We start from the raw sequence: 13,131 nt of genomic DNA, 5'->3' as shown, positions 1-13,131 counted from the left end.
TTTATACACAATATCCTTTTTCTTAGTATGTCACTGTCACAGTCTCTAAAAATTAAAAATTAATGTGCAGTGGCAAAACCTGCAGACTGATTTATTCTATTCAATTACTGTTTTATGAATATTTTAAGCGAGAGTGCACCATTATGGATCGATAAATCTCAACCACCCAATACAAAGCTGCATGTGAAAAAGGACAAAGAAAAAGCAAAATTATAACCCCTAAAAAAATGATTTTAAATGATGAACCAGTGCAAACTTATCAAAAATGATGGAAGCAATTTTAACTACTACCATTATAATTTACATCTACAGGAACAAATCAACTTCTTTCTGCAGGGCGGGGGGGGGGGTGAGGAAAGCACCAACTGATGCTTAACTTTGTAATTTTAAGTGTAGATTCTGGATTTAAATACAATTACAGTCCATTTTATTTTAGCCAAATAAGCCTCCGACTGAATGCTCCTCTTATAGGGGAATTAGTCTTACGGGATATGATACAAAGATTTTGTGTAAAGCATTCTCTAGGAGACTAGATAAATGTGTGCTTAATTTGATAATAGATGATGAACAAGGTTTTGTTAAAATGAAACAAGGCTATCATATAAGACGTGTCCTCAATGTACTTTATGAGAAAATCAATAGTAAGGACACTGCGCTGTTATCACTGGATGCATGCAAAGCCTTCGATAGAATAGAATGGAACTCTCTCTCTTCCAGGTGCTCCCCAAACATGGACTGGGTGAAACATTTCTGAAATGGATCCGGTTATTGTATACAAACCCGAAAGGACAAGTTTTAACTAATAATAACATATCAAAGCCCTTTAACCTACAGCGGTCAACCAGGCAGGGCTGCCTCTGTCACCAATTCTTTTTGTGTGCGCAATAGAACCTCTGGCCATCGCTGTGAGAGCAAATACAAGAATATCAGGTATCAGAACTGGAGGAAGAGATCATCTAATTTCTTTATTTGCAGATAATATTAAAACAAATTTAGTCTAATCTGAAGGATAGCATCCCCGTCTTTCAGATTAAAAAAAAAATTGGAGAATTTTTCAGGATACAAAATTAAAATTTCTAAATCAGAATTAATGTTTCTTAATGAGGAAGAAAGGAGGAGGCCTGTTGTGGCCACCCCATTTAAAACAACTACAAGAGGCTTTAAATATTTAGGCATTAGGATCGCCCCAAGCCTCAAGGACATAACCTCAAATCATAATCCCCTTGTAGAAGAGGTCACGGAAACACTAAACTGTTGGTTAAACCTGCCTGTATCTATGATAGGCCGAATAAATATCCTAAAAATTACAATCTTACCAAAATTTTTAGATTACTTCAAAACACTTCCACCTTCATTTTTTGACAGTTTAAACAAACTATTTAAACAATGTATTTGAAATAATAGGAAGGCAAGGCTCTGCTGAAAATTACTTTACTTGCCCTATGAAAGAGGGGGTGTCCAAGTCCCCAACCTCAGATGGTATTATATGACTGCCCAACTAACATCAACCAACCATTATTTTTGCCCAACACCACCTCCAGCCTGGTTTGACATTGAGCAAGAATCTGTTCCAGATCTTCCCTTACACACTTTTCTATATTCTTCAGGCACTAAAACATTAAAAAAAAAAAAGAATACAAAGAAATATTTCTTGAAAAATACAATTATAGTTTGGCATGCAGTACATAAACATTTGGGCGATCCTCCATCGCTTTCACAAATTACCCCTATTTGGGGAAATGAAAAGTTTACTCCTGGTAAAAATGGAGGATTTAAAATATGGAAAACTAAAGGCATTCAAAAAGTTAAAGCCCTATATGCAGATGGCAAGTTGCTCACATTTGATCAGTTATGTAAAAAGTTTTTAATACCCCCAAAGCACTTTTTTGAATATTTACAATTGAAAAATTGTCATCAAAACTGCAAAAGATTGCTGAACTTCCACCATTAACAAAAATAAAAAAGGTATGTGTTAAGAATACAAAAGGGAAAGGTTTTCTCTCTATATATTATAATTTATTGACGCTTTCCTCCAAAGACTCAGCAGCAGATAAGCTGGATGCTTGGAGACGGGAGATCCAACAGAACATGGATGAAAATGACTGGAACCAGGCTTGCTTAAAAGCACAAAAACAAATAAACACACGCTTTAAACTGCTGCAATATAAATGGCTCATAGAAACCCTATATAACACCTGCCCAGCTCCATCATACGTCCAATGATATTCCAGACATCTGTACTAAATGTTTAGTTGAAAAAGGAACTCTTCTCAATTGTCTATGGGAAAGTCCTGAAATCCAGGAATTTTGGAAAGATGTCATCAAATGTCTGAAATGTTTAAGGTAAAAAATCCCTTTAAAAGGTAAACTGTGTACTTGGAATATACCCAAGGGAACTTAAGCAACCAGAAAAAAAACTAAATTACTGGACTACAGACTATTTCAAGCCAGAAGAGCCATTGCACTATGTTGGAGGAGTATGGATGCTCCCTCCATGAGACTCTGGAAGAAGGAAATTGCAGACTCTCTAGACCTGGAACGACTAATATATATTGCCAAGGGCAAACAATGGGACTTTGTGAATATGTGGAAGCCATATATGGATATTTTACAGAGTGGAGGTGTAGGATGTTTATGAGAAAGAAGGAAAAGAAGTAGGGAAGGAGGGGAGAATCTTGTTTATCCTAATTCCTTGTATTACTGTGAGAACTATGTTCATTTCTACATTTGAATATGATGTAGGCAGGTTTGATGTATGGATGGGGGTGTGAATGTGAGGGTGCAACAGAAAATTTCAATAAAAATATATGGAGAAAAAAAAACAAAACAATTAGAGATCCTGACACTGGATTGTATTTAAATTTGTCTGATGTTTTTGTTTTGTTTTTAAATAAATATCCAAAGACAACAGTAAGAATCAGCCATGGAAAAAGAACATTTAATGCAACAATATAACCATGTTCATAATTTTTAAAGTTACTGAGCAAAATCTTTAAATATTTACACCAACGCTGAGTAAATACTTCAAAGAAAACGGTACCTAGAAAGTGCAGATGCTTTGTTACTTTGTCAGTTTGACTTGCGAAGTAACAAATCATCGCTATCGTAAAGTAAAAATTCAGTGCAATAAAAGACGCACAAAAACAAAAGGTACAAAAACAAAGATAGAAATTGAGTCTCATTCTTATTGGATTGGAAGTCTGTTGGCTGCTGCGTTACAACCCCAAAGAGAAGACAGATAACAGGAACACATGAAAAACACTGGCAGCCGCCAGCGCTAACCCCAGCCTCCCAGTAGATCCACCAATGGTATGCATTTGATAATCTTAGCGGACTTTTTTCTCAATTTGAATATTCCTAAAGATTCAGAAACCTTCACCTCTGGCCCGGAGGTCACTGAGATTCAAAGTCACCTCAGAGTTTTAATAAATTAACATGTGGTATGATTTTGAAAAATCCTACATCACCTCGATCTTGAGTTTTCACATTCATACACTCGGGTGGTCCTGGCCGCACACCTGCAGGGTGCTCCCATCAAGCTTTTAGAGCTGAGGGATAAAAACTGTAACCACATGCAGAGTAAACAGACAAATATCAAGTAGTAAATACCTAAAATCCAAAACTCTAAGTCAGTAATTCAAGTTTAGGACATTCTTTAGTGATTCAGACTTTCACAAAACAAAACCACTGAAAACATGCATAAGTTTTTTAATTAGGAGGAACGTGCATGCATTTGAAAGAAAAGTAAATCAAAAAGCCAGAAAGGAAACCTAAATGCTCAAATATATACATATACACATAAATGTGTTTTGAAAGTGCAGTTTTTCTGATGCGTCTATAAACCACAAAGCTGAGTTTATGGGCACAGACTCCTTTCAAAGATCTTCGGTATCTTATCGAAGCGCTTGTGCATCAGACAGTTCTTTGCCTGCCATTCATCCAGGGTAATCAGTGGTGCTGCTGCCCCAAAGTGTCTCCAGTAATTTCTGAAAATAAGGGCAGAAAACGGCGTAACTATGAAGTTCAACATCAACAAAATGGGTGTCATGATTATCAGCATTCTGTTGACTGAGGCGTTCTGCTCCAGGCGCTCCACTACATGCTGGTCCTATAACCCTGCAGTCTTTAATAAGTTCTTATAACACAAAATAAAGACGATAAAAATCAAATGATCAACAGGCAAATACGGCACACATACATCTCATAAATAACAGTAATTATTAAAATGAGACAATAAATGTCTCCTACAGGCAACAACTGTTGCTATAAATAAGCTAAGCGTAATACTTCATGACTTAATAAAGTTAAGTTAATACAGCACTTAAAGTAAGTGCTGTTGTTTATTTCTAAAGTGGCTGGCAGAAATTTAACCTATGAAACTTTAAACTGAGTTAAACTGGGATGAAGTACAAAAACATTTATGAGTTTTCTGCATCACAAACTGAACACATGCAAATTCCTGTAACAGCAGCGCTGTGTGTTTAGGCAGAAAATAGCTCTAATTAAAAATATCAGAGTATATCACACAAGTTAAATATACAGGTTTGACACTGAGGTGCCCTCTTACTGTACTTTATTTCTATTCTCCACAGAGGATGTGCAGATAGTACAGTTGTGCAACTACTGCAGTGTGTACTTGCAGGAGGTTTCGTTCTGTTTAAAAAAAAAAAAAAAAAAAGGGGGGGGTTGTTCCTTCCTACTGTCACCAAAGTGCTTGCTCATAGGGGGTCATATGATTGTTTGGGTTCTCTCTGCTGTATGGGACTAGCTTACAATATAAAGCGCCTTGAGATGACTGTTCTTGTGATTTGGCACTGTAAAACTAAGTGAACTGAACTTGTGCTTTACGTGGAGGGGTTGTACCGTGAGGCAGCCACAGGCAGGAATGATTTCCTGTGTTGTTCAGTGGTGCATTTAGGTTTTCTCAGACTCTCACCAAACCTGCTCATGTGACTGGCCAGCACGTCATTGAGTGGGTTGGAGGAAGTGTCCAGCACTGTCCTCATCTTGGACTCAAGTCTAGCTCCATCCCCACAGTTTGCCTGGCCTTGCAGACCAGTCTATGGACCCTGTTGGAATCTGCTACCTTCAACCTGCTCCCCCAGCATGCAAGTAAACATAACCTACTCCTGACAAGTGGATCCATTCAGCATAATTTACTATGCTCATCCAACCAGGAAGAAAAGCCACCTTCATAACACTGAACCTGCATGACATATCTAGTTAACCCATTAATCTTGCTTTGCATCACTCCTCAGATCTGCCAAATGATTGCTTGAAAGTGAGACTTCAACATAGTTATAAAGAACTGCAGAGAGCGCGACGTACCTGCGGGTGAGGTCGGAGGGATGCTGCCACTCTCTGCTTTTCACGCCTGCTGATACACAGCTCATCAAACTCCGGAGCTCAGATGTGACACCTGGAGGAAACAAATGTCTTTACCCTATATAGTTTAAGTATTTTTAGTTTGTTTGTTTGCATTGTCTTTACTACACTCCTCCACAGTACTATAGACAGAGCTTAAAACGGAAAAAATAACCTGTATCATGCTGAAATTTAAAAACTGTTCTCTGGTGTTCGTTCTCAAAATCATGTTCTAATAAATCTATATAATGTGTAAATTAATGGACATTAAAAAAAGGAATGCATAACACAACAGTAAACAGGAGAAAGACCTGATTATTTAGATACCAGAGTGCTCCCATTCTCTTTGCGCAGACAGTAGGTCATGTCTTACCATTACTGACTCCTGGATTCTCATACATATGACTGACAACTGAATTCACATAGAGCTCCTTTTCCTGCTCCCACTGCAATTCACTGCTGAAGACCATGGATCTAAAGGAAAATAAAAATACCAAGTTTAATTCAACCATATCTAATCATGTCATGCTTCAGACATGAAATTATGAAAACTATAAACGCAAAGCCTGCTCAGCTAACAAAAGATACATTAAGCTGCAAGAAAAAAAATAAGGCAGATACAGACAACCTTGAAATCAAAAAAAAAAAAAAAAAAAAAAAAAACCTTGTCAGTTACAGTCACATAGCTCCCTCTAGTGGTGGTGGTGGTGGTGATTACTACAATACCTCTGAGAAGCACTCTTGGCAGGCTGAAGGGCTCTGATGGGCTTTGTCACCTCCATCTTTGGGACAGAAACAACACTGCTGTCCGGTGTGCTTCTGTTTGTGTTCTGTACTTTGGATTTAACCTGAGAAAAAAAGTTAGAAGGGCATTTTGTGTAACGTCCAAGATTTACATAAGCGATTCACAATATTACAGAATTGATATTTATATTTAAAAAGTAATCCAGACAAATAAGATAAAGGTAAAGGCTGAGGTAACATACCTGTACTTTGAGGGGAATCGTGGCTTCATAGCTGGTTTCCACAGCAGTGTCTTCTTTCTTCAGTGTGCTTTGGACAGGCTCAGTCACACTTTCCTGCACCTCCTCAGACACCTGACAGCTCTGCTCTGCTTTCAACTTGTCCGTTTCGCTGTGGCACATAGAGGATTCAAATATTGGAGGACCGATATCCCACACCCCCTCCAATTTACAACTTTCCAAACAATTATTGTTCACATGCTCCAAGGGAGGTTCACCACTACTTGGGATCAGGTTGTCCACTTTGACGGTAAGGCACCCAGAGGTTGCAGTTTGTTCATGTAACCGTGGTTTGGATGAAGTTTCAGGATGATAGTCACCCTTGGCTGAGTTAGTTGTAAGCTGTTTGGAGTTCACCAACCCAGCCCCTTTATTGTCATTGATAAACGAAAGCGATATATAGCCTTTATCCTCTTCCACGTCTTTTACACTGAGACACGTTTCCTTTTTCACCTCATCTTCTCGCCCATCTGCTGTTTCTTCCACCATATTGAGTCCAGCAACGGGAAACAGCCCATCTTGAAAGATTTGGCAACTGTGACTCATGTAGCCGTCTTCATCTTCCAAAAATCTTAAAGGGCTATCGGGATTGAGACACAAGATGTCATCCACATCGTAGTCAAACGTCGGTGAAGGATTTAAAACCCTCTCACGCATCACATCTTGTGTTTTGGTCTCTTTTTTGAGAGATCCTCCTCCTCGCTCTGTGGAAGGCCCATATTTTGCATCCTTTGAGAACAGCTGAGAGCTCACAGTTTCTTTTATTTCACTCCCAACATCTTGTGTCTTAGCTGTCAGTTCAGGATTCAATGTGGAAAAGGGGGATTCTGATTCCTGTTTCACAGGAGTGCTGCAACAGTCCACAAAACACCCGAGGTCAGGGGACAAAGCCTTTGGATCAAAGGGCTTTTTTAATGGGGTCACGTAACAGTCGTCAGGACTGGATTCATGCAGTTTTCTTTTATTTGTGCCATTGTTAATGATCTCAATCTTAAAATTAATAAATGGCTTAGAAAGCCTTCTTAACTGATGCACATCAGCTTTTTGGTCACAACTGATGATCCCTGGACAGACAGAAAAAGGTTTCAACTGGTCAAATATGGGTGGACCGAGTCTTCTGAATATATTTGTGGGATATTTGTCATCTAGGTCTATTGGAAAAAGAACGGAAAAAGCACCATTTTCTTTTTTTTAGTCATTAAATTATTGTTCAAACAGAAGTTTATATCAGTTTAACATGATTTTTTTTCTCCTTAATGCATTCATGGGCAACACTATACAACCCTTGGAAAAATATGAACTCCTGCATGTCAACAGCATTTCCCCCCAAGACTCACTGTGGATTCTTTGCGCCATGTCCTTCTCTGTGCTCGTGATGAATGTGTCCTGGATTCCAATTCCTTCAGTTTTAGGGAAGAGAAAAAATGTACGCCTCTGTGTTTACATCAAGTTGAAGGGCGCATGTTGGAAAAGCACAGAGAAAATAAAGATTAAACTGTTCCATGGAAATTTCTTTCATTTTTTCCTCTGTTTTTTTTTTTTTTTTTTTAAGTTTTAGGTTTTTAGAAATTCAGCAAGTTTATTCTGTTCATCTGGATGCAGCCTTTCCAGGGGGGAGAAACGTTTCATCACTCATCCAAATAACTTCCTCAGTCTCAGCTGACTGCAGGCAGGTCGGTATACAGCTGTACTGTTTATAAGCTTGAGGAAACCTGCAGTCACTGAGACTGAAGTCACCATTTGCATAAGTGATTAAAAGTTTTTCCCACTGAATCTGGATGATGATATTTCAGGATATCCCTACCCGAGTTACTGAGCATGCATTTAAAGTTACCAAAAAGATTTAAACTTAAGTTTTAGTTTATGAATTTGCATTTTTATTTTGTTTTCTTAAGATGGTTAAAAAAAAATTTTAAAAAAAGCTTTGGCTCTATGTGAATGCAGACATACTCGGCCCTGATTCATATTTATTCCATGCTTATTGAATACCGAGTAAGACACATGAAGCTCCAGTCATCCTTCAGAGAGCTTAACAACAAGTCCTAGCCACAAATGCCATTATTGAGCTCTTAGATGATTATTGAGATCATATTTTTTAAATTCACGTGCAACTAAAAAAAAAAAAAAAAAAAAAAAAAAAAAAAGGAAACACTATTGGTATAGAGCAGGGGTGGATGAACTCCAGACCTCAAGGTTTTCGATATCACCCTGGGTCAGCACACCTGAAGCCAATGATTAGTTTATTACCAGGCATGTGGAGAACTTCAATACATGTTAAGGAAGTAATTTAGCCATTTGAATCAGCTGTTTTGGATCAAGAACACATCTAAAACCTGCAGGACACCAGCCATTGAGGTCTGAAGTTCCCCACCCCTGGTGTAGAGGGAAAGGTTCTACCAAGGCCCACACTAAGAAATCAAAGTCACACCAAATCATCTCATTCAGTCTTTTCACATACAATTTGGTCAAACCACAACTATTGAGATATTTCACTCCCCATTTGAATTGTTTTAATAGCAATAAAAATTTTTTTAGCTCTATCTTCATAAATATAACAGTTACTAGTATTAATGCAATGAAATCAAAACGATAACCTACACCAAAAAAATGTGTGTGTACTCACTTGTGGCAAAGGACTAATTTTGACCTAATGTAATAAGCTCATTTACACTGAGTCAATCACCTTCAGTTTGAGGACCAAATACCGAAAACACTAAAATATTTCAACCTTAGAATATGATTGCATTACATAATAAAATTACACACAGTGAATACCACCAACCAAATTAAATAAAACTAAATTATGACTTCTGTAAGTCTGAATCAATGATGTTTGTAGCTATCGCGGATGGCAGGCAAACATTTCTGACACTTGATGATTACTAAAACCTCGGGTGTATTTAAGGTAGTAAAGAGAACATTTTTTTTAATATTACTTAAAAAATAGTTCCCATAAATAATCGCACATTAAACACCAGCGCTGGGTTACAAAAGCTTAGCTTACAAAAGCTTAGCTTTAAGCCATGTAATAAACTAACATTAGCTATTAGCACACTTAACTGCTAAGTCCGCTACCCGTTATTGCGCGCTGGAATCGGCTCGAGTACCACCGAGACCCCCGAGCGGATGAGAGCGGTACGCTGCCGGTCTGAGAAACTCAGTAACGGATTGTTTTTTTTTTTTGTTTTTTTAAAAAAACAAACTAAATTTAACGGCTTTAATATCAAACCAAACTCACCCGTTGCAGCTCCCGCCTCCCGCCCTACTTCCTTCCCTCACTCCCGCGTGCAGGTGGTTAACACGAGAACACGGAACAGTCGTCCCTACACGGTTGGCTGACTGTTCAGTTCAAACTTCCGGTTTCAAGAATTTAAACTTTCTTCAAATAACTTTAACTTTATCTCTTTTAAATGGTTTATTTACTTATATTTATTTTTGATTTAAAAACTTTAATAATTAATTAATTAATATTTTAATTTCAATTATAATAATAATTAGACCTTTATTCTGTGACATTGCCAGGAGACATATGGATGTCCTTGTTTAGGCTCTAGCTTACATTTATTTTGGGGATTGGGATTACAATGCTTATGATACTGGAATTAATTTAGATGTCCCGCTATATACATAGTGCCCATGTACATTATGTGTACATTTTCTTTCTAATATGACTGTTTTGCAGGTTCTGCAGCTGTGCTCCTGGTTGGACTATGTTTGACGTGTTTTCTATTACTGGTTAGTGAATGGCTGCCAGTCAATTAATGAAAAGGCAAAGAAGTATATGAGGTGAAGATGTGAAAAGTGTTATACAATTTGGAAACTTTCCCAGCCCCCACAGAAGGACCAGGATTTTCAAACCTCAGGACAAATTCTCAGAGTCCAGGGTGTGATTTCACAGAACAGTACTGGCTGCTCTTGGAGGGAATCGTGGGCAGAAAATATAAGCGAACACTATCATCAAAATAATACTAAAAAAAAAAAAGCTTTACTTCTATTATACTGCTGATTTACCTGCGGACAAGAAGAAAATCCATCTTTACCAATGTATAAACATTTTTCCTTTTGAAAAACTTCAAGCAGTTCAATCAGTGAATGCAGTGACATTGATCATGTCTTGTCCTCAAATCCAGCTTATTTGTGTTAACCTTTTTTAACAAAATGAAAAATCTTTTGTTTTCATGCTTGTCTGCTTACTATGAGAAACTTGATACTCCTCGTGATGTTCAAAGTTAAACAGCATGAATCATTTTGAGTCACTGGATTAACATCACATTACATTTTTACAGTTTGTTTTTCAGTCAGGTGTTGAGTCTGTGTTGGTGCGTGCCAGATTCAGATGTTTGATGAACAAACAGAGCATGACCAGCATGACCTGTGGCTGTATAGTATCCACACAACATAATTGTGTGGATATAAAATATCAGTGTGCATGAAAAATGTTTCAAACCTGGAAAGTACTGGTCTGCTCATGTGATACCACAGACCATTACTTCCAGTTTATGCCCCACTGGTTGAGACACATCACCCCCTCTTCACCTTACTCTACACACGTACAGAAAATGATTAGAAACAAAGCTGTGACATAACAATCATCATAAGCTTATAAACATTCATGACCCTGCGAATATCAAGTATTAGTATTAATAATGAGAAAAGAAAAGACAATATTAGAAAATAGAGTGCAGCCAAGCACCCATTCAGAAAATGTGAGGAGGAAATGGAGAAAGAAAAAAATTCAATTCAAGAGAAAACCAAAACAGAGAGGGCAGCAGAGGGCAGCAGAGGAAGGAGATTGTGAACAGAGGTTTATATGCCTGCTCTAACTTTTTGAAATGTAGCCATAATGTTGAGCTTTCTATTTAAAGTAGAATCCATTACTCAAAACATCATTTAAAAGAGTTGGCAGTTTATTTATTATTCCTTCTCCAACAACAGATTTTATGCAATAACCCAATCATCACTCAGACTGATGTCTGACATCGACACTGGGGTTACTATTGCTAAGTCATATTGTCTGACTCAACTCACTGTGCGAGTTAAACATGAATGAACGGAGTGCCAAACATAAGATCTGACTGCAAGAACTGGGATTAATTCGTTCACACATGACCTGAATACTGCACCAAAGAAATAAAACAAAAAACAAAACATTAAATGGCAGAATGAGTTTTTTAATTGTTAGTAACAGAAAACATTTTGTCACTATTTACTGTTTTAAAATTACAGGATCAAATTGCCAGTTAGTTTTCTGTAATCTATATGTTAAAGCTTAAGCCAAGAGAGTCATGCATGTGGTACAGTGCAAGTAGAAAGAGTTCTCCTTTGGCTTTTGTTTATGATTAGGGTGTAGGTGCTGTAAGAGGTGGCAGCAACATGTGAGCAAAAACTCACATGACTTCGATGTTAGTGGTGCCCCATCTGGGAAATCAGACCCTGTTTCATGTGATATCAGCTGCTACTGTGCAGCACACAACTGCTGTGCATATGATCCCTGACAGGATGTATGCTAATGCGCAGATCTATGGTGTGCCCTATAATGTACACAGAGAACTTCACCTCTGAGCTGCTGTGTTTAATTATGTGTGATGAGCAATGTGCTCGGAGCCATTGTTTACTATCAGGCTGAGAGTGCTGTAATGGAATGTGACTGCATCACCAGGGCTGCTTCTGTTTGCCATTACTTCCTCTTTGTTTTCTGGAAAACCAGTCACGCCACAAATGTTTAAGCACTCTTTCTGTTATTCATAGTATTAGTAACCTTTTGTGCAGCTTAACCTCATGACGTAAACTCCTCCTGACCTAGTGAAGACAGAAAATGATTGAAGAATTTCATAGCAGTGCAACTTTCTGCTGGGTGGATGTTATGGATGTTGTTTTAAGATGTTCATCAAGCCCTCAGCCCCTTGCTTTCAAAAGTCCAAATGATTTTTACACTGAAATAAAAGCAACTCAGGAGAGTTCAAAGAAAACAACAAAGAGCTGAAGGTGTGAAGAACGGTTCCCAGAAGCCTCACCTTTCAACCAGCTGGTGGCCTGAATGGTTTTGTGGTCTGACCTACAGTAAACTTACTGAATCTTACTGATCTTACTGGAAATGATACACATGCATTGTTTGCCATACATTGGCAAATCAGTGCACAATTCTGGTAGTTGCAGGCTCGACTTCTGAGAAATCCTTTGGTGGTAAATCACAAGAAAGGAGTTGCTGTGATGACTGAAGATGATGCAGATGAGCTTAATTGAACTTGGAAGGGTTAAATAGGGTTAAATACTAAGATTCAGAATCTCGTGTGTGAGAGAGAGCTAGTTGATGAGCTAACCTTTTCTTGTGGTGGCGAAGGAACCAGAGCTCTGGGAGAAAGAACAGGAAGAGCATGCAAAACCAGAGTTCATGTTGACACGTGGATATGGAAACAAACACAACAATAAAGTGACTGTCAGGTGAGATAGATCACATTCCTAAGCAAATAATCACACCATAATGTTCTTCTGAAAAATCTCAGCTCTTGTGTTCAGGTGGATGCTACACATCTAGACCCTCCTTCCATCCCTGAATTGCCACAGTGCAAACCAGTGACAGTGGACGCCCCATGCAGGACAGAAAGAGTCAGGAGCGCTCGAGAAGAAGCGCAGAGAGCCTAAAGTGCCGGCTCTCCAAAATCCCCCCACTGGCCCTATTCTTCCACAAACTACACCTAAAACATCCATCAATCTATCCACTCCACTTTCTTAACTGCTTGTCCAG

General features: G+C 38.2%; 1 protein-coding gene across 6 annotated transcripts; it reads right to left on the bottom strand.

Annotated features, from left to right (window-relative positions):
• Positions 1-2,911: 2,911 nt before the first annotated feature.
• Positions 2,912-9,737, bottom strand: LOC116311091 (S100P-binding protein-like). 6 transcript variants are annotated; one of them, XM_031728111.2, is made up of 7 exons: positions 9,625-9,737; positions 7,724-7,820; positions 6,351-7,537; positions 6,091-6,212; positions 5,738-5,838; positions 5,329-5,419; positions 2,912-3,986 (listed from the first exon to the last, which is right to left on the bottom strand). In XM_031728111.2, the coding sequence occupies exons 2-7, from the start codon at positions 7,740-7,742 to the stop codon at positions 3,857-3,859; spliced, it is 1,650 nt and encodes a 549-aa protein (XP_031583971.1). In that variant the 5' UTR covers positions 7,743-7,820; positions 9,625-9,737; the 3' UTR covers positions 2,912-3,856. The 6 variants fall into 6 exon arrangements, with proteins under 6 accessions (XP_031583971.1, XP_031583975.1, XP_031583977.1 ...); XM_031728115.2 differs by having other exon boundaries at positions 7,724-7,786; XM_031728117.2 differs by having other exon boundaries at positions 6,351-7,450; positions 7,724-7,786; positions 9,625-9,732.
• Positions 9,738-13,131: the final 3,394 nt, after the last annotated feature.

This window comes from Oreochromis aureus, linkage group 19 (genome assembly GCF_013358895.1).
Source record: "Oreochromis aureus strain Israel breed Guangdong linkage group 19, ZZ_aureus, whole genome shotgun sequence".
NCBI classification, from domain to species: Eukaryota; Metazoa; Chordata; class Actinopteri; order Cichliformes; family Cichlidae; genus Oreochromis; species Oreochromis aureus.
Note: the sequence above shows the minus strand (reverse complement) of the source record. Positions and strands in the feature narration are given on the sequence as shown.